This window comes from Ovis canadensis, chromosome 12, assembly GCF_042477335.2.
Source record: "Ovis canadensis isolate MfBH-ARS-UI-01 breed Bighorn chromosome 12, ARS-UI_OviCan_v2, whole genome shotgun sequence".
NCBI classification, from domain to species: Eukaryota; Metazoa; Chordata; class Mammalia; order Artiodactyla; family Bovidae; genus Ovis; species Ovis canadensis.
Window position 1 is genome coordinate 50,192,166 of NC_091256.1, and position 22,835 is coordinate 50,215,000.

The 22,835-nt window shown below is 39.4% G+C and overlaps 1 protein-coding gene across 8 annotated transcripts in view; it reads left to right on the forward strand.

Annotated features, from left to right (window-relative positions):
- DNM3 (dynamin 3) overlaps positions 1-22,835 on the forward strand; it is a 638,181-nt gene that overhangs the window by 387,698 nt on the left and 227,648 nt on the right. For 2 of the 8 annotated variants that reach the window (XM_069545642.1, XM_069545643.1), the window contains one exon: positions 13,710-13,945. The exons of the other annotated variants lie outside the window; for them this stretch is intronic. In XM_069545642.1, coding sequence (XP_069401743.1) covers positions 13,710-13,721 — 12 coding nt within the window. In that variant the 3' untranslated portion in view covers positions 13,722-13,945. Of the gene's footprint in view, positions 1-13,709; positions 13,946-22,835 lie in introns of those variants that run through there. 8 annotated transcript variants of the gene reach the window in all.

Consider the following 22,835-nt stretch of genomic DNA (forward strand, 5'->3'; position numbering starts at 1 on the left):
ATATATAAACAATAGAAAAAAAATTTTTTTTTTATTCAGTATGATCATGTTGACTTCCCTGGTGGCTCAGAGGTTAAAGCGTCTGCCTGCAATGTGGGAGACCCAGGTTCAATTCCTGGGTTGGGAAGATCCCCTGGAGAAGGAAATGGCAACCCACTCCAGTACCCTTGCCTGGAAAATCCCATGGATGGAGAAGCCTAGTAGGCTACAGTCCATGAGGTCGTGAAGAGTCAGACACTACTGAGCGACTTCACTTTCATTTTATGATCATGTCTGTGAATAATTTATTATTCTTTATTTAAACATAGAATTTAATGTTGTAAAAGTATATGAGTAGAATATAAGAATGAGGTTGAAGTGAAGTGAAGTGAAGTCGCTCAGTCGTGTCCGACTCTTTGAGATCCCATAAACTATAGCCCACCAGGCTCCTCCATCCATGGAATTTTCTAGGCAAGAGTACTGAAGTGGGTTGCCATTTCCTTCTCCAGGGGATCTGCCCAACCCAAGGATCGAACCCAGGTCTCCCGCATTGTGGGCAGACGCTTTACTGTCTGAGTCACCAGGGAATCCCAAGAATGAGGTTACCTGAGTCAAAATTTACCACTTATGGTCAGGGGGTAACTATGTAGGAAGAAGAGAAATAAATTGGATATGTATTTTTTTCTGCAGTTCTTACTCTTTTAGATTTTTTCAATTTATTTTTTATTTGGAGAATAATTGCTTTACAGTATTGTGTTGGTTTCTGCCATTCAGCATTGTGAATCAGCCGTAATACACATATATCCCCTCCTTCTTGAACTTCCCTCCTGTCCCAGGCCCCACCCCTCTAGGTCATCACAGAGCATGGGGCTGGTCTCTCTGTGTCACACAGCAACTTCCCACTAGCTATCTGTTTACACATGGTAATGTATATATTTCAGTGGTAGTCTCTCAGTTCTTCCCACCTTCTCCTTCCCCCGCTGTGTCCACAAGTCTGTTCTTTACACCTGCATCTCTGTTCCTGCCCTACAAATAGGTTCATCTGCAATTCTTATTTATATGCCATTCTCCATTTAAAATTGTTGAATGTTGGAGGAACTGTGAACTGTAGTACCAGTGCTCTGCCAAACATCAGCTTTTCCTTGGTGGTGAGTGAGGAGATGCAAGCATACTTTGGAAGATGAGCTCATTTCAACTACACAGAAGAATTAGGCTGATGACAATATTGAACAGTGTTTGTTAAACTGACTTAACCAATATTTATTATAGTCATCTTGAGTTGTGCTGATTTCTGTATCCAGATGACTGATATAAATAAATAGAGTATTGCCAAAAAATAATCCTGTAAAAAGGCATTTTTCTCTCTGTTGTAGGGAGTGGCTGAGATGTGGAATTGTATGCCAAACACAAGATGTACTCTCAAGTGTAGATGCTTGGGAGCATGAAGGAGTGTGTTCAGGGAACTTCACACATGACTGGAGAACAACACCTGGAGCCTGGCAAATAAGAGGTTCCTGCTATTTATGAATGAATAAATATTTGTTGAAGAAATAAACAGGGTGCCTTGAGAAGAATGATGGGAAACTTGTGTGGAATGTAAAGGGGAACAGGGTAGGGAGCCTGCTAAAGAGCTGAAACTTATTCCTTCTGGTCAGTGGTTCATAGCTTGTGTGCTCCTGCTGCTCAGTGAGGAAGACCACCTTCAGAGGTCAGCTTCTAAGACTTCACTTTTCCATTTTTGCTACATCTGTGAATGCATGCTGTTCTGCTGATGTCTGTCTGCTTTAAGCTGAGTTGTGGATTGTGTGATGCGATATAGAGAAGGATAGAGTGATGCATATAAAATGATGATAAGCCATGGTTATAGGTAGAGGAGAACTCTTGAAGGAGTTGAGCAAGGAAACAAAGTGATCAGGCAAAGTGTGTCAGAGACATTCTTCTAGTAGATGTGTGGGAGATGGATTGCAGTGAGGGGAAAACTGAACATAAGGAGAATGTTTAAGAAGTGAATGTTATTTGTGTGAAAGATGATGGATGCCCGAACTACGGCACTGACAGTGACAACAGAAAGGGAAGGAAGAAAGGTATTAAAGTTGTAGAACTGACAGACTTCTGTTGCTGTTGGATGAAGGAGCTGAGAGAGAAACCTCAGGGCTGATTCCAAGGTTTTTGCTTCAGCAAATGGGCAGAATGGCAGTATCAGTGACCAACCAGAAAATCCAGGCAGTGGTAGGAATGTGACGGGTAATAATTAGTTTAGGATAAATTGAGATTATTCACAAGTGTGTGAATCATCCAGGGAAAGATGGCCAATTTGAAATGCAGAATTTTGTCTCAAAAGAGGGCTTTTAATCCTGAAGCTAACCAGAGAGAGAGTTTTATACCAAGGAATGATTTCAGGGTAAATTAAAAAGGAATAAAACTATGGTTAGATTTACTTGTGATTAAAAGTATTGAAGTTGAGAGTTTATAGTTAATAGCATTCATGTTTGTAATTCAAAGCTTTAATATTAATTACATTTGCTAGACCTTCACTTTTATACTTACAAAATGAATATAGAAAATATACTCATCCTTATAGAGAAGGAAATGGCAACCCGCTCCAGTATTCTTGCCTGGAAAATCCCATGGACAGAGGAGTCTGGTAGGCTACAGTCCATGGGGTTGCAAGAGTCAGACAGACTTAGTGAGTACACCGCCACCACCACCACCACTACTCATCCTTAAATGGAGATAGCTGCAGTTTAAGTCTTCTGGATCATATGGCCAGGACCAAGCTAGCATGGCGGTATTTAGAGTCCACATACCTCGGAGGAAATTAGCATCTTAAATGCTGAATTTGAAATCATGCTGAGGCAGCAGTGGTGCCATAACCTTACGTTCTAAGAAGAATTAGATCTGTTGATTTTACTGACTAGAAATATTTTAAATGATGCAATTCTTTATAATTTATTTTCTATAGAGAATGAAGGGAAACTATTATGCTTTCAAATATTAGAGAATATTTTCTTACAAATACTATAGTTGAACCTTAAACAAATTTGATGATTGAGCATAGTATGTGTTTTTTTTTTTCTTTTTTCCTGGGCTTGAGTCCATTAACTCAGGAAGGAAATATAAATTAATGGAGCATACATTTAAGTTTTAAATACAAGGTTTTGAGACCTTTCCTGCTTAACTGTAGGTCCATTGTTAAATGAATATGCTCTATTTTGAAATAAATGTGTCCATAAGTGAATGGAGAAGATTTGAGAACTGAAAACACTTTTTTTCCCCCCCTTTGGCAGTATCTGAGATTTGGATACATACTCTTGATTTTCACTGTTTGCATTAGAAGGGACTGACAGCTTACACCTCAGTGATTTATCTTCCTTGGCTGACATTTTTGAACAAACCTCTTAGTGTGTTATGCTTAAAGTTGGTGTTGTACTTAATGTTTTCTTTTCTTACTGTTTAATATTACTTGTTAACTTACCTTGTATCAGAGAAAGAATGCTAAAGTATCCAGAAAAAGCAATGTCTAATGCTGAAGGGTTGGTAGACTCTCCTATGGATGGCACATAGACTACAAATAGATAATTGTGTTTTTATTTTGTGTTTTCATAAATGGGTGAAAGTTATTGCTGTGTTCCAGGTTTATTCTCTAACGGTAAATGTACTTTATGATAAGTATTCATTATGGATATTAACAAGCATTTTCTCAATGAGATATCCCTGCAAGGCTCAAAAAGGTGCTATTTATCTAAGCTGCTTTCTTCAGGAAGAGATACTTGAATATAGTGAGATCATCATCAATTTGTTAAAAGTATGGATTTTTAAAAAATTATTAAGTGAAAGTGAAGTCTCTCAGTCATGTCTGACTCTCTGTGACCCCATGGGCTGTAGCCTACCAGGTTCCACCATCCATGGGATTTTCCAGGCAAGAATACTGGAGTGGATAGCCATTTCCTTCTCCCAGAAGATCTTTCTGACCCAGGGATTGAACCTGGGTCTCCTGAATTGTAGGCAGATGCTTTACAGTCTGAACCACCAGGGAAGTCTGAAAATTATTATGTTTTCTATGAATAAGTTAAAACTTAGTTCAGTATATTCATGTATTATTTATAGCCCATATAAATAGTATACTATATAATATATATTCATTCAAACAAATGAATATGTAAAGAGCTATAGAACTAGACCATGGTCCTATCAAGCAAAAAAATTACTGTCTTTTTCTATATGGAGTAAATGCAATTCATAAAGCATGCTGCATTCTAATAAGACTACTGCCAGGGAATTATGTTCATAATAACAATCTCTCTGTTCCAATACCATACACTCTTTACTGACTGCTCAGACATCTTCCAAGTTGTTGTCATTTCTCACACAGGAGACCCAGTAAAGAGTATGACTGGATCAGCACATATGTATTCCCACTTTTAGAAAAGTAACAGTATTCTGACTGTGATCAGTCCTTATCTCCTAAAGAACTAACAGCATCATACAGAAGTATCTGTTCATACATTTAATATCAGTGATGTTAGAAAAGGCATGTTATTTGAAACCAAGTGAGTAGTATACAGAATAAGTACAAATAAGAGACTGGAGGAAAGAAAATCCTCTGAGAACTAATAGTAAGAAAGAAGACTGCATAAATGAGATGGGAACTGAGGTATACTTTTCTCCTATATTATTATAAAAATTTTAAAACATTCAAAAGGTAAAAGAATGTTACAGTGAGTACCAATATGCCCTTTACCACTCCCATTGATTTTTGTTACTGTCTGCTTTATCATATGTAAGATATATTTTAGTGCTAGGTAAAACTTATGTCTCTTTCAGAATTTTCCACAGTTTATTGTGATCCACACAGTCAAGGGCTTTAACATAGTCAATAAAGCAGAAATAGATGTTTTTCTGGAAGTCTCTTGCTTTTTCTATGATCCACCGGATGTTGGCAATTTGTTTTTATTTTTTTTTCAGAGTAAATGAATTTTTTTATTTTTATTTATTTATTTATTTAGTTTTTAGTTTTTTATTTTTTAAATTTTAAAATCTTTAATTCTTACATGCGTTCCCAAACACTATCATGTAAGAATTGAATCGCCAGTCTATGTCTGATGCATGGTGCAGCATGCTTGGGGGGGTTCATGTTTGGATGTTGGCAATTTGATCTCTGGTTCCTCTGCCTTTTAAACTCCAGTACTTTAGCTACCTCATGCGAAGAGTTGACTCATTGGAAAAGACTCTGATGCTGGGAGGGATTGGGGGCAGGAGGGGAAGGGGACGACAGAGGATGAGATGGCTGGATGGCATTACCGACTCAATGGATGTTAGTTTAAGTGAATTCCGGGAGTTGGTGATGGACAGGGAGTCCTGGCATGCTCCAATTCATGGGCTCGCAGAGAGTTGGACACGACTGAGCGGCTGAACTGAACTGAAAGCTTAGGTCTAGCTGAAAAGATCAAAGTATGTTTAAGGTTGAGAAAAAGTAGGTTAGAAGATAGGTTTTGTGGTACAGTCTCCTGTGATCTCCCTACATACCTTTGTATAATCCCTTCCCATATAGTAGCAGGCTTGATCTGTATGGACTATGGTAGGTCCAATAATCCCCCTCCTCTACCAGCACAGCCCGAAGATATGCATGCCCTAATTTCCAGAACCTGCATATATGTTATCTTATATGACAGAAGGGACTTTGTATATGTGATTTGTGAATGAGTTAAGGATTTTGAGATGGGGAATATCTGGGTGGACCCAGCATAATCACAGGGCCCTATAAGAGTGAGGCAGTAGACTCAGTGTTTCAAAGATGATACACGGATGGAAACAGAGGTCAGAGAGGAGAGAGGATGCTACCTTACTTACTGGCTTGGGAGGAAGATAAAAAGACCACAAGCCAAGGAAGGTGGGTGGCCTCTAGGAGCTGGAAAAAGAAATGGACTGTCCTCTAGTGTCTTCAAAAGGAATGCAGTCCTGCCAAATCATCTTATTCAGTACATAATATGTGTTAGGGTCTGTGTGAAATTCCGAGAGTACAACAGTACCTTTTATACATATAAACATACTACTAGTGAACACGGGAGCTGACTGTGGCTCAGATCATGAACTCCTTATTGCTAAATTCAGACTTATATTGAAGAAACTAGGGAAAACCACTAGACCATTCAGGTATGACCTAAATCAAATCCCTTATGACTATACAGTGGAAGTGACAAATAGATTTAAGGGAGTAGATCTGATAGATAGAGTGCCTGATGAACTATGGATGGAGGTTCGTGACAATGTACAGGAGACAGGGATCAAGACCATCCCCATGGAAAAGAAATGCAAAAAAGAAAAATGGCTGTCTGAGGAGGCCGTACAAATAGCTGTGAAAGAAGAGAAGCAAAAAGCAAAGGAGAAAAGGAAAGATATAAGCATCTGAATGCAGAGTAAAGAATAGCAAGAAGAGATAAGAAAGCCTTTCTCAGTGATCAGTGCAAAGAAATAGAGGAAAAGAACAGAATGGGAAAGACTAGAGATCTCTTCAAGAAAATTAGAGATACCCAGGGAACATTTCATGCAAGGATGGGCTCGATAAAGGAGAGAAATGGTATGGACCTAACAGAAGCAGAAGACATTAAGAAGAGGTGGCAAGAATACACAGAAGAACTGTACAAAAAAGATCTTCACGACACAGATAATCACAATGGTGTGATCACTCACCTAGAGCCAGACATCCTGGAATGTGAAGTCAAGTGGGCCTTAGAAAGCATCACTACGAACAAAGCTAGTGGAGGTGATGGAATTCCAGCTGAGCTATTTCAAATCCTGAAAGATGATGCTGTGAAAGTGCTGCACTCAATATGCCAACAAATTTGGAAATCTCAGCAGTGGCCACAGGACTGGAAAAGGTCAGTTTTCATTCCAATCCCAAAGAAAGGCAATGCCAAAGAATGCTCAAACTACTGCACAATTGCACGCATCTCACATGCTAGTAAAGTAATGCTCAAAATTCTCCAAGCCAGGCTTCAGCAATACGTGAACCGTGAACTTCCTGATGTTCAAGCTGGTTTTAGAAAAGGCAGAGGAACCAGAGATCAAATTGGCAGCATCTGCTGGATCATGGAAAAAGCAAGAGAGTTCCAGAAAAACATCTACTTCTGCTTTATTGACTATGCCAAAGCCTGTGACTGTGTGGATCATAACAAACTGTGGAAAATTCTGAAAGAGATGGGAATACCAGACCACCTGACCTGCCTCTTGCAAAACCTATATGCAGGTCAGGAAGCAACAGTTAGAACTGGACATGGAACAACAGAATGGTTCCAAATAGGAAAAGGAGTATATCAAGGCTGTATATTGTCACTCTGCTTATGTAACTTCTATGCAGAGTACATCATGAGAAATGCTGGGCTGGAAGAAACACAAGCTGGAATCAAGATTGTCAGGAGAAATACCAATAACCTGAGATATGCAGATGACACCACCCTTATGGCAGAAAGTGAAGAGGAGCTAAAAAGCCTCTTGATGAAAGTGAAAGTGGAGAGTGAAAAAGCTGGCTTAAAGCTCAACATTCAGAAAACGAAGATCATGGCATCCGGTCCCATCACTTCATGGGAAATAGATGGGGAAACAGTGGAAACAGTGTCAGACTTTATTTTTGGGGGCTCCAAAATCACTGCAGATGGTGATTGAAGCCATGAAATTAAAAGATGCTTACTCCTTGGAAGAAGAGTTATGACCGACGTAGATAGTATATTGAAAAGCAGAGACATTACTTTGCCAGCAAAGGTCAATCTAGTTAAGGCTATGATTTTTCCAGTGGTCACGTATAGATGTGAGAGTTGGACTGTGAAGAAAGCTGAGAACCAAAGAATTGATGCTTTTGAACTGTGGTGTTAGAGAAGACTCTTGAGAGTCCCTTGGACTGCAAAGAGATCCAACCAGTCCATTCTTTTTTTTAAATGTAAATTTATTTATTTTAATTAGAGGTTAATTACAATATTGTATTGGTTTTGCCATACATCAACATGAATCCGCCACAGATATACATGTGTTCCCCATCCTGAACGCCCTTCCCTCCTCCCTCCCCATACCATCACTCTGGGTCCTCCCAGTGCACCAGCCCCAAGCATCCTGTATCATGCATTGAACCTGGACTGGTGATCTGTTTCATATATGATATTATACATGTTTCAATGCCATTCTCCCAAATCATCCTACCCTCTCCCCCCTCCCAAAAGAATCCAAAATACTGTTCTATACATCTGTGTCTCTTTTGCTGTCTCACATACAGGGTTATCGTTACCATCTTTCTAAATTCCATATATATGCATTAGTATACTGTATTGGTGTTTTTCTTTCTGGCTTACTTCACTCTGTATAATAGGCTCCAGTTTCATCCACCTCATTAGAACTGATTCAGTCCATTCTAAAGGAGATCAGTCCTGGGTGTTCTTTTGAAGGTATGATGCTAAAGCTGAAACTCCAGTACTTTGGCCACCTCATGTGAAGAGTTGACTCATTGGAAAAGACTCTGATGCTGGAAGGAATTGGAGGCAGGAGGAGAAGGGGACAACAGAGGATGAGATGGCTGGATGGCATCACCAACTTGATGGATGTGAGTCTGAGTGAACTCCGGGAGTTGGTGATGGACAGGGAGACCTGGTGTGCTGCAATTCATGGGGTCGCAGAAGGTCGGACACAACTGAGTGACTGAACTGCACTGAGTGAAGATGGCAAGAGAGAGAAGAGCAATAGGTTAATCAGTAAGTTATAGAGAATTCACAAGGATTGGGAATGAAAAGGATGTATAGAGGTGAAGCAGTTTGAAAAGTAAGACAGTGAATAGTGCCAGTCATGATGGTGGCAAGAGAGAAAGAGAGAGACAGAGAAAGACAGAGAGAGAGAGAGAGAGAGAGAGAAACACATTCTGGTTTACTATAGCACCAAATCAGTGTCAAGGATGTAAAAATAAGAAGTAAGAATAAGTTCAGTTAGAAAAGGCAGAAGAACCAGAGATCAAATTGCCAGCATCTGCTGGATAATGGAAAAAGCAAGAGAGTTCCAAAAAAACATCTATTTCTCCTTTATTGACTATGCCAAAGCCTTTGACTGTGTGGATCACAATAAACTGTGGAAAATTCTGAAAGAGATGGGAGTACCAGACCACCTGACCTGCCTCTTGAGAAATCTGTATGCAGGTCAGGAAGGAACAGTTAGAACTGGACATGGAACAACAGACTGGTTCCAAATAGGAAAAGGAGTACATCAAGGCTGTATATTGTCACCCTGCTTATTTAACTGATTTGCAGACTACATCATGAGAAACGCTGGACTGGAAGAAACACAAGCTGGAATCCAGATTGCCGGGAGAAATATCAATAACCTCAGATATGCAGATGACACCACCCTTATGGCAGAAAGTGAAGAGGAGCTAAAAAGCCTCTTGAAGAAAGTGAAAGTGGAGAGTGAAAAAGTTGGCTTAAAGCTCAGCATTCAGAAAACGAAGATCATGGCATTCGGTCCCATCACTTCATGGGAAATAGATGGGGAAACAGTGGAAACAGTGTCAGACTTTATTTTTTTGGGCTCCAAAATCACTGCAGATGGTGACTGCAGCCATGAAATTAAAAGACACTTACTCCTTGGAAGAAAAGTTATGACCAACCTAGATAGTATATTCAAAAGCAGAGACATTACTTTCCCGACTAAGGTCCGTCTAGTCAAGGCTATGTTTTTTCCAGTAGTCATGTATGGATGTGAGAGTTGGACTGTGAAGAAGGCTGAGCACTGAAGAATTGATGCTTTTGAACTGTGGGGTTGGAGAAGACTCTTGAGAGTCCCTTGGACTGCAAGGAGATCCAACCAGTGCATTCTGAAGGAGATCAACCCTGGGATTTCTTTGGAAGGAATGATGCTAAAGCTGAAGCTCCAGTACTTTGGCCACCTCATGTGAAGAGTTGACTCATTGGAAAAGACTCTGATGCTGGGAGGGATTGGGGGCAGGAGGAGAAGGGGGCGACTGAGAATGAGATGGCTGGATGGCATCACGGACTCGATGGACATGAGTCTGAGTGACCTCTGGGAGATGGTGATGAACAGGGAGTCCTGGTGTGCTGCGATTCATGGAGTCGCAGAGTTGGGCACGACTGAGCGACTGAACTGAACTGAACTGAAGAATAAGTTACTGGGTTTGGTCTTAATTGCTCATTGGTGAAGTTTAGGATTTCATTGTCAGTATGATGATAGGGATAGAAGCCAGTTTGCTGGGAGTTAAGGGGTGGGTGACCTTCTGGAGATGAAATGGAGTCAGCAGACTCTGTCATTCTTCCAACTACCTAGGCATGGCTACATCATTTTACGTCACAGTCCACAAAACAGCAAAAATAGGAATCTCCTAGCCCAAGATATAAGAAGTGCTTCGAGCTATGGGGTGATACACAGTAAATACCAGAGTAATCAGTTAGGTTTGAGGATTGATTGCTGAAATAGTTGGTTTCTGAAGTCTACTTTCAGATTGTCACCTCTAATTTTGCATTAATATAAAGCATCCTCCATCTGGACTAGAATTTGGAATTTTTGTCTATTACTAGTGGTGCCTGTTTGTCATCTGTGACCTTTGGTTCATGTGTTATGAGGTGGAATTTGGTAATTGGCGGTCTTGCAAAGCTTTTCTAACTAGTCCTGCTGGGTCTCAGTTTTGACAGGTTTTACTCCCACTAGGTTTTAGTCAGATGGAGAATTCAGTGTGATGTTAGTATTCACACAGTGCCATTCAGGAAACCAAAATAAAACTAGATATAACCATGCTTTGAAATGATAAAAGATGCAAGTATTAGTTATGTTTGCAATCATTATTAAAATGATCAGAAGTATTATTCTATTAAAATAATATTACAATTGCTGAAGTTAAAATGTCATTGAAAGGAGATAAAGTTTTTTGCTGTGGTTTATTTCATCTTCTATATAACATATATGAACTTTCTAAGAAAAATATGTGTATGGGTGATATTTATATATATGTTTAATGGTGCTATATTTAATCATTTGCATTTAATTTATTTGTGGCCTTATTTAATTCTGGGCATATTTTCTCAACATAGTTTTGGTAAAAGGGATTCAATCATTTTCTAGATATAGCTAGTAAGTACTGGGTTACTATGTGAGAAATTCTTCATATGTCACCTCTAAATCTTCACAGTGACCTTTTCAGGAAGACTTATTATCATTTTATATGTAAGGAAACTAAGACTCTGAGAGATTAATTAGCTTTTCACCGATGTATATGGAAAAGAGATGTGAATCTGCAACTGGAGCACCACAGTTATTTAGATATAAACTTAGGCAGTGAAAATCATTTTGCTTAGTTAATACATAATCATATCTGCAAATATTGCATCAATATCAGATCATGTCTCTGAGTCAAATTTGCATTGTTTTTGAAGCAGCATCGTCTCTTTTACCAGCTCTCTCTCACCTTCAGCATAACACTTGACAGTTTGCCATATAGGAATTTTATATATGTAAACTTGTTACTGATTAATCTATGTGAACTAATCCCAGTTAGTCTGGAGATTAGTAACCTAATATACATAAAGGCTAAGCTATTATATATTTGGGGATTTTAAATAGAGAGCCGTGAGTAGAGGATAAGATAGTGATGTTTTGTGGAATCCAACGTCTGTTTATATTTCATGGTTTACTGATTTCCTTGCCATCCTTTATCCTGGGCTTCGCAACCTCTGGGATCTAATGCCTAATGATCTGAGGTGGAGCTTATGTAATAATAATAGAAATAAAGCACAATAAATATAATGTGATTGAGTCATCCTGAAACCATCCCCCCTCCCAGTCCATGGGAAAGTTATCTTTCATGAAACTGGTCTCTAGTGCCAAAAAGTTTGGGGACCTTTGCTTTATCTCATTCATTTGATCCTCACCATCACCCTGTGAAGAAGATAGGCCTGATTTTTTCACCTCATTTTACTACAGAGGAAATGGAGGGTAAAGGAGGGGTGTGATTTTCTCAGGAACTTCAAATACATGTACATAAAAAGGATTTTGTTAGATAAATAGTCTAAATGCAATAACTGCAATACATTTTGTTGCCTATATGTCTGAATTTATTATGGATATAGTTTGGTTTAGGCAAGACTTCTTTTCATATAGTATAACTGAGGAAAACAGGAGAGTATAAAAAGTTTCCTTCCTTTTTCCTGAAGGGAAATCATACCATTTATTTGAGCCCTAGTTATTATCCAGAGGAAGGCTGCATATTTCTCTAGTGGTTGTATGTTTTTGTGGAGCACTGGAAGAGAAGCTGCCCATATGCTTCCCACAGTGATATTGCCAGTCCTAGAACTGTGACCCAGGATGCTCTGCTGAGTGATGCACATGCATTGTTTACTTGTGAGAAGGTCACTGTTATCTAGTCATGTACATAACGTAAGATTACATCAAACAGGGATACACTGTCTAGTTACCAACACTTAAAAATCATTTTTTTCATTGTCAAGCAGCATTTACTGAGTACTTACCAAATACAGATGTAGTGCCAGGCTCTGAGGAACACAGACCTTCCTTCATTTGACTCATTATCTAGACTGTGAAGTCCAAGCATCATGCAAGTGGCTTCAAGTTTCATTTTATGTACAGTGGTTGCTTTAGTGTGTTTGGTCTGCTATAACAAAACCAAAGCCTTGGTGGCTTGTAAGTAACAGAAATTTATTTCTCGAGTTCTTCAGGATGGAAGTCCAAGATCAAGAGACAGAAAATTCAGTGTCTGGTAAGGCCTATTTCCTGATTCAAAGACAGCTGTCTTCCCTCTATGTCCTTATGTGGCAGAAGTGGTGAAGGAATTCTCCGGGATCTCTTTTATAAGGGCACTAATCCCAATGAGCCAGCTTTTACCCTTGTGACCTAATCACCTTGCAAAGGCCCCACCTCCTGGTATCATCACATAGGGGATTAGATTTCAATTATATGAATTCTGGGGGACAGAAATATTTTAGTGTCTAAAAACAGTTTTGAAAACATGAAATTTCTCAAAATATAGTTTTTAGAAAAGATCCCATTCCACCATTTCTAAGATAAATTTGGTTTTTTGCTAAGGTGATTTTAATTGTTGGCATGTTCCCAAGATAAGGAACACACTCTGTTAATACTCCTTTCAAAATGATCAGATGAAAACAAGACACACAATGCCAAGCCACAAACTCTCCTTTGTACTCTTGATGAATCCTTTCTTATGCTTTAAAACAGTTGAGTTTATACATACATCTTGCTAGTAGGGCAATTCTCTGAAAGATTACACTACTTTCTTTATGTACAATGTCAGTGCCACGATATTAAACAGAAATGAAATATGTGTCTGTGCTTTCCTTCTTAAAAATGTGAATGTATTTCTCTATAGAGTTGTTTTGTAGCTGTCTTGCTCTTAAAGTAATGCCCAACTCCAGGCCTGCAGACTGCTGACACACAATTAATCTCGCAAATTTATGAATGCCAAAGCATGAAGCAAAATGAAAACAACTGGGGGAATGTTTAAGGGAAATAATTGGACTGTATCCAGTTGTGCATGTGTAAAACATCACCCCTTAACTCCTCCCCCATATCCTGTCTGAAGATAGGATTTTTTTTTTCAAAAATAAACAGATTATTTGAAAGAAGTCGTGATCTCTGACCAAATATAAGTAGGCAAAGTTAGCCTGAACATAATCATGTATGTCCTTAGTGTCTTTGTTTTTTGTTTTTTTTTTTAGTTAACTGATTGAATGCTGATGAATCAATTTGCCTTATGGCTGTTCTTCCTGATTGTGGCCACAGTTTCATGCACTCCATCTAAGGGTAATATGTAAGAGTTTTCAAGGATGGGCAGTGAAGTCTGGTTACAAGGGGAAAGAAGTGTGAGAACATATATGTAGTTTTTGTTTGTTTGTTTTGTTAGTCTAAGACCAACCAGAGAAGCTACAAAGCAAAAATAAATAAATAAATAAAAGAATTTATGTCTAAGATGCCTTGGTCACTAGATAAAACACAAAAAATGGAGGTAATAGATACCTTGCAGACATGAAATTAATTTAGGCCTCGCATTACTGGAATATGAGAAACTAAAGAGCAGGGTGCTCTGAGTAAGAACCTTCACATGTTCGTATCTGACCATCCTGTGTATCTTAAATATACTAGCGGTAAATCAGTAAGGTACACTTTTAACTTCAATGTCAAGAAATAGTTCCTTGAAAGTATAACCAAATCCACCAATAAATCCAGCTAACTTCAATAAAGGAGTTTTCTCCAGAGACTTGTTTTTCTCTTGTTCTGCATCAGAACAAAAATGGAAATGAAATTAAATTGTCATGAACTTGTTTAGTACTCAATAAGGTAGACCATATAAAAACCTCCTTCCTGCCTGCATGCCCCTCTCGCTGCCTTCCCAGAAACTATCCCTGGGGATTAGAATTCCCAACCTCATGAGGCAAAATCTTGAGATGGGATTTCTGTTTTATTCAGAAAGAGGAAACAAAGAAGATAAATTTTAAATACCCATTCTTTTACCCTATTTTAGAAAGGATTAAAGATCCCAATTCTCAATATTTCTGCTGTAGGTGGCAGATTTCTATCCTAAAGCTTCAATATTAGAATAGTATCAACACTTTATTTTGAGGATAGGAAGGAAAGAAAGAAAGAAAGTGAAGTTGCTCAGTCGTGTCCGACTCTTTGCGACCCCATGGACTGTAGCCTACCAGCTTCTCTGTCCATGGGATTTTCCATGCAAGGGTACTAGGCTGGGTTCCCAACCCAGAAATTGAACCCAGGTCTCCCCCATTGAAGGCAGACGCTTTACCCTCTGAGCCACTAGGGAAGTCCCACTTTGAGGATAAGGACTGATTATCTAATATCATTCCAATTGTGCAATTATCCAATTTGAAGCCTAATTTTAATATCATCATTACTAGGTATAGTTTCCATAAAAAGGCATTAGTCCATCTTCCTAAAAAGGCATTAGTCCATCTTCCTAACTGTTTTACCAGAGGAACTGGGTGGCAAAGGCATTGCCTTCTGCCAGATGCCAGGATTTTAGAGGCAAGTAATGGACCCAGAGAGGGAAAGTGGAGGAGAAGATCACTTGTTTAGTAATTATATATATACATATAGTACTGTGTCTATACCATGCCTTTTATTCCCCTCCAGATCATTTCCACATACTACTTGATAGTGATATATTTCAGTTAGCCAGTTTGGATGTTAAAAGCAAATAATTTCTGGGAAAGTTAGATATATTGGTTTTATATATGGCTTATCAATATATAATTTCATGATGCTGAAAATATACAATAGTATCCAAAGGTTTTTCAAAACAGTTAAATTAGCATAAAGTTTGATGTCTTAAGTGAGAACTTGGTGAATAAATACTCTAGAACTATTTCTGTGACAGCTTAAGGAAAAAACAATGATTCTGGGTTTCAAATATAGTAAGCATTATTAATTTATTTAGTAAGAGTTGTGTTTGGTTCAGCAGATGATAAAATCTTCAATTACTAGAATGGTGAAACACATCAGTTGCTTAAAATAATTGACAATTATTTGGTAATGCATTCAAACATTTTTCTTGTTAGAGAAGCCAAGAGCAGTGTAGTAGGAATGACGAGATTAGTGTTCAAAACAAGAACAACCACAAAAAGAGTGAAATCTGGGTTCTTGACTCAGTGGTACCACTTAGTGTAGCAATGGTTTAACCTTGAATTAGTTGCTTGACTTCTATACACCTATATTTTCTCTATATAATGAGATTAGGATCTCTGTCCTGTTCACTGCACAGGTTGTGAAGGTCATTACTTTTATTGTTACATCCTTGCAAAATTCCCTACCCTTCCCTGCCACCCTCACCTAAATTAGCTCCTGCTCTAGTCTTCATCTGGAAAATACCATCTGTATCAGTCTTTTGTTTAAACCAAAAAGTTAGGAGTAATCTTCTATCCTCCCCCTCATTCCATCCTTTGTAATTCATCCCTAAGCCCTGATTTTATCTCAAAATAAGTCACAATTCCACTTCCTCCTTTTTAGCGTATTGCCACTAGCCCGGCCCAGGCCGCGGTCATTGCTCATCCAGGTGGCCGCGGTGCACTGGCAGTGTCTCCCTCTACTCTTTCCCTCTGCACCTCATCACACTTTAATCCTTTCAAAGCAAAACCCAGAACTTTTCACTTTTTGGCTTGGAACATTCCAGTGGCCCCAGTCGTCCTTAGGACCATAGAAAATTTTTAATTTGAGCCTCACACCCTGGTTCCTTCCTACCTCTTTGCTTTCATGAGCACTTCCTTAGCCCTCTCTCTCCCCACATTAAGGGACTGCACTTTTGCTACATCCACCCCATTTCCATCTTTTCTGTGAACAGTGCTCCTTCTCATTTTAGGGCCTATATCCTTTCAAGCTTTAAGGTTCCATGTAAGTGTGGCCTTTCTCAGAGAAACTTTCTCTGACTTCTCCTTACAGTCTAAATTAGATTTCCCTTATCATGCTCTCTCATGGCACCTTTCTTCCCCTTTGGAGCACTATTCCAATATATAATTCCATATTTATTTGTGTATTTATTCTCTGGTGCTAAACCCAGGGCATCAGGAGCCTTATCTTTATTGTTCACTGCTGAATCCGGAAGGCAGACATACTGTCTGTGTGCAGAAGACTCTTGAATGGCATTTTGCCATGTGCTAGGAATGCAGTTAATTTTGCCATAGTCCCTGGCATCAGGAAACTCACCGTCACTTCATGAGAAAGAAAGACGAGCAGGAATTACTTGTAATCCTTTGGAGCTCAGATTTTTAAAAATGACTTTTGAGATCAGAGAAATGTTTATTTCAAGCACTCATAGAGAAACATTCTCATAACTTAAGAGAAGTCTGTTCTCATATGGGGCCTCCCTGGTGACTCAGTGGTAAAGTATCTGCCTGCCAATGCAGGAGACATAGGTTCGATCCCTGGGTCAGAAAGATCCCCTGGAGAAGGAAATGGCAACCCACTCCAGGATTCTTGCCTGGGAAATCCCATGGTCAGAGGAACCTGGCAGGCTGCAGTCCATGGGCTCACAAAGAGTCAGACACTACTGAGCAACTAAACGAAAACAACAACTTCTCAGCTGAAAGGGTCATGAACAGTTCAGGCCATTAATTGGTTACTGCTGACTTAGACAGGAGTGTCATTATATATTTAGAGTGGAATCTACCACCAAACCAGAAAATTTGCTGCCTTGTGTTAAGTATTTCTTGCTATTTATTCTTTTCTGTGTGTATCTGTGAGTGAATGTGTATGTGTATCCATGTGTGAAGGAACTTTTTATCCATAAGGTTCTGTTCTGTGAGAAGGAAAACATCTTTTTTGGTGACTGTTGCTCTGGCTTTCAGAATGCCTGCAAAGGAAAAAAGGAGAATGCAGGGGGAGATGTTGTAATCTAATACAGATATAGAAATAGGTATAAAGAATATGTTGAAAGAATCATTGTCTTCCAGTATAGATTATGTATAAAGTGAGCTGGGTGAACATATACAATTCTGTGAAATCTTTTAAAATCTTTCCATTATTAAAGGATGTTAAAAATGCTTAAGATGGGCTTTCCTGGTGGCTCAGTGGTAAGGAATCTGCCTGCTAATGCTGGAGACACAGGTATGATCCCTGGTCTGGGAAGATGCCACGGGTCAACAAAGCCCGTCTGCCACAACTGCTGAGCCTATGTTCTAGAGCCTCTGAGTCACAACTACTCAGCTCACAGGCCATAGTTACTGAAGCCTGAGCACCCTAGAGTCTATGCTCTGCAACAAGAGAAGTCACTGCAGTGAAAAGCCCGTGTGCTGCAACTGGAGAGTAGCCCCCACTGGCTACAACTCGAGAAAGTCTGCAGAGCAAGAAAGACTCAGCACAGCCAAAAGTAAATAAAATTAAAAATTTTTAAAATGCCGGAGATGATCCTAGGCACACTGAAACAGGATTTAGATGTGCAGTCCAAATTTAGCATCAGTACTCTTGCTTGGCAAATTCCATGGATGGAGGAGCCTGGCAGGCTGCAGTCCATGGGGTCGCTAGGAGTCGGACACGACTGAGGGACTTCACTTTCACTTTTCACTTTCATGCATTGGAGAAGGAAATGGCAACCCACTCCAGTGTTCTTGCCTGGAGAATCCCAGGGACGGGGGAGCCTGGTGGGCTACCATCTCTGGGGTCGCACAGAGTTGGACACGACTGAAGCAACTTAGCAGTAGCAGCAGCAGCAGCAGCCTGAATTATTAAATAAAGAAAGTGGTCACAAAATAAATATGAAAGTTATTACATTTATAACAGTTTGTACAGTTTTTCTAAAATCTACTTACTGCATAAAATAAAACCCATCTGTAGAGGTATAGCTGTTTTATTTTTTTCATGATTGGGAAGCTGGTCATTGAAAAATAGAAATTTAGAATTAATTTGTTTAGTAATTGAAAACTTTGGGAATTGTTTCTTCTTCTTTGTGAATATCACCCTCAGCACAGTATCGAGTAGCATGATGGGGAGAGCATGGCTATATCCCAGAACATCTCCCCAGGCTAGATGCTGAGGGCCAAACCCCTCATTTGGAAATCCTTTGTTTCCAGTTAAACCTTGCTCTTTTCACATTGTCTACTCTATATGTCGCATCCTTCTGGGAGGTGTAAGTCTGGATATAGAAAAGGAGGAGAACATCATAGAATTTATTGAGTCCTGAATCTGGGCCATACCCTTGGCATGTGCGTTTTGCTTGCCATCTTGTGTTTCCCCCATTTTAAAAATGTAGAATCCAAGTTTCAGGGAGGTTGAGTTACCCTCCGGAGAAGGCAATGGCACCCCACTCCAGTACTCTTGCCTGGAAAATCCCATGGGCCGAGGAGCCTGGTGGGCTGCAGTCCATGGGGTCGCTAAGAGTCGAACATGACTGAGCGACTTCACTTTCACTTTTCACTTTCATGCATTGGAGAAGGAAATGGCAACCCACTCCAGTGTTCTTGCCTGGAGAATCCCAGGGACAGGGGAGCCTGGTGGGCTGCCGTCTATGGGGTTGCACAGAGTCGGACACGACTGAAGCGACTTAGTGGTAGTGGTAGTGGTAGTGGTAGTGGTAGTGGTAGTGGTAGTGGTAGTGGTAGTGGTAGTGGTAGTGGTAGTGAGTTACCCTCCTGAGTACTATTTTCCCTGAATGAACTGTAGAGCTGAGAGCTGACCCCCTAGTTGATCTGACCATAAACCTGTGTTCTCTCCTTTGGATGTTCCACGTCTCCTAGTAAATTAATTCATGAGTGCTTTTTTCAACAGATGAAAATTACAACAGCAAGAGCACACTATACATCTGGAATAGAAGCAGTTGTGGTAAAAGGGGAACAAGAGAGCAGAAAGAGGAGGCTAGAGAGTCTTGTTACCGAGTCCATAAGGAGCAGCTTCTCTGGGCACTGCCTATCAATGGGTCCTGCTCTGTGCCTCAGAGGACTCAGACAGACCCTGAAAACCAAAGCTAAAATGATATTGAAGGAGGCTCCTGATGTGCCTTCTTTACTTGCATCAGCAATGAGATTGAAAGGCCCCCTTGGTATGTGAATACCTGGAGTTAAAAGATTGCAGAAAGGCATTTAGGCTGTTTACTTTAGGTTTCCTGTTTACATCTGTTCCAACTTTATTTTCTCACTGAGAAGTAAAATTGGACTGAAGAGAAACAAGGCAGGTTGACTCAAAAGGGAAGGGAAACTCGTTTGAAAGCAGAACCATTTTTACATTTAAGTTAAACTGTTGGTTTAAAACATGCAGCTTTCTACTGGAAACCATTGTGGGTGGAGCGCATTTGTAACAAACCTTCACCTAATTCATTCTATATGCTTGGCAGAAGAAAAGTAGAAATAAGAGCCAAATTCCAAAGGGTCTCTAAGGGAAGCAAGGTCACACTGTATTCAGAATTCAGAATATAGCAACCTGGCCTGAACAGAGGATTTTTAATGTGTTTGTGCTCTTAGGAATCATTCTTCTAGAATATTGTAATTGTTTAGCCATTTTGTGAAGTTCGCTCATTTTGCAAACACTGCTTCAGAGTAGATTAAAAAAAGACTACTAAATAATTTAATCAAGTTTAACTCAGTTGATTTTATAACTGATTTTGAAACTAAGAATAAGATAATGTGGAAGCATTGATTGATTAGTTCCACTATCATAATAAACTTGTAGAAATATCTTAGAAGTCACATTTTTTTTTCTTTTTTTTGGTCTGAGGAATTTGGCCCATCCTCAAATAAAAACTGTGCTTTAATTCCAAGTGGTCTTATTATGAACCGTTATTGAATTTTACATTGTTTTATAGTTGGCTGTGCTTAATAAAACTCATTTGCAAGGTAAAATAACAAAGATGTGAGAAGCAAGAAACCAAATTTGTTAATCAGTGACTGAAGCAATTTAGCAGCAGCGGCGGCAACTACAGTGAAAATAGGAATAAGCAAAAAATGTCACTTGAACTAAGTTTCTGGGAAGATGTTCCAGAGTTTGGGGGGTGACAGAACATCTTTTGGGTGCTCAGGGTCCAAAAGGGAGTAAGGACTTTTGAAGTTGTTTTGCTTACAACCAATTTACCTCAAAGTGCAGAGTCCATAAGAATTAATTTAAATGTCGGTTACAAATCCAAGAAATGTGGAGATATAAACCAGAAAGACAGCATGACCTAGAGAGCTGAGCAGGGGTTTGGGAATGTGGACTCTGATGTTGCCGTTGTGTCTGTTTTTTTTTGTTTTCTTTCTTTCTTTTTTTTTTTTTTTAACTTTGAAGTGCTGAAATACAGCTTCTTTTCTTTTGACCCCTTTAACATAGTACCAAATGCAGACAAAATGGAGCATGCTTATTTCTGTTTTTCTGGGGAATAATGTGGAGGGGCAATACCTCCTTTTTTTTTTATTTTTGAAGATGATACCCTGAATATTCATTGGAAGGACTGTTGTTGAAGCAGAAGCTCCAATACTTTGGCTGCCTGATGCGAAGAGCTGACTCATTGGAAAAGACCCTGATGCTGGGAAAGATTGAGGGCAAATGGAGAAGGGGGTGGCAGAGGATGAGATGGTTAGATAGCAGCACCAACTCACTGGACATGAATTTGACCCATCTCTGGGAACAGTGAAGGACAGAAGAGCCTGGCATGCTGCATCATGGAATTGCAGAGAGTCAGTCACAACTTAGGGACTAACAACAACAACGAAGTCTGTGGACTAGGACTTCCCTGGTGGTCCAGTGGTAGAGTATCCACCTGCCAGTGCAGGGGACACAGGTTTGATCCCTGCTCCAGAAAGATCCCACATGCTCGGGAAATTAATTAAGCCATGTGCCACAACTACTGAGCCTGTGCTTTAGAGTCCATACTTCACCACAAGAGAAGCCATCTGCAACTAGAGAGTAGCCCCTGCTCACCACAATTAGAGAAAGCTGGCACAGCAATGAAGACACAGTGCAGTGAAAAGTAAATAAATAGATAGTGATTTTTTTTTAGTTACCTTCATGGAGAGAGCAAACATCTGTGCATTGTAATCTGTTCTCATATTCTTTCCATTTCTGCCTCTCCACTGAAGTATCAGAAGACCTCCCCAGAGGGACCTAGCAGTTTTATGTCATTACATTTTCTGAGGTTTAGTCTTAGTTTTGAGCAGGTCTTCTTTTCTTCCTCCTTTCTTTACATCAGAATCCTACTCTTCTTCTGACCTGCTCAATTCTCTTCTCCCACCTGCTTTCCCTCACCAGCAGCCCAGAGTGACAACTCTCCCAGTGATTTCTAATACCATTCACTCAGTATCAGCCATAAGATGTTCTTTATTCTCTCTTTACTTATTTTTAAATTTTACTGTGTATAATTTTACTAAACACACACACACACATACATACCCACACATATGTTACTTCCCTGGTGGCTCAGATTGTAAAGAATCTGCCTGCCATGCAGGAGACCTGGATTCAATCCCTGGGTTGGGAAAATTCCCTAGAGAATGGAATGGCTCCCCACTCCAGTATTCTGACTTGGAGAATCAGTCCATGGGGTTGCAAAGAGTCAGACACGACTCAGTGACTTTCACTCACTCACTCATACATATATTTAGAATGGAGAGTAGAAATGCTACTTGTTTTAATAAAATCTTAGCATTATGACATATTGCATCAGATCCTTACACGTGATAATTACAGTTACCATTGAAAATCTCCTACATCACCCTTGGAAATCCTTCTTTTTCCCTCCCCTGCAGTAACCGCTGTCATTTCCAGGCATGGTTCATCCTTTACTCTTCCAAATTTTTTTTCCCTGATATATTTGATCTCTCCAATGAGACTATGATTCCTGAGAACAGATAATAGCTTTATTCTTCTTTTGGTTTGTCCCACAATGTTTGGCTCAGTACTCACAGTCTTAATAAATGACTATAAATGCATGCATGTCAGATTACTTGGCTTAACTTTAAGGTTCCCTTCCATATTCTTGGCCCTCAAAGAAAGTTTGCATCTTTTTAATCAGAAATTTCAGAAGACTACTTTCTGTTCTTTCCTATTTTTTTCTCTTCTTTCTAGAGAAGGAAACTCATACTAAATTTTATATTTCTTTTGGTATTCTGTTGCTCTTCACTTTTCCAGTTTCCTTGTAACAGGTATGATTCTTATCCTTCTGTCTCTGTTTCTTTGTAGGTGTGGGGGAAGTACTCTTGCTTTAAATTACCTTGAACTTTATTCAGATGTCATAAAATATATATATGATTAGGTATACAAATTCATTTTATTTCTCCAAGTATTTTTGCTTTACCTTCTGTGTTTATATACTTCTAAAATATATCAGTTTGTCCCTCTTAGTAGAGTAATGGTTTATCATCCTAGGTTACAGTTAT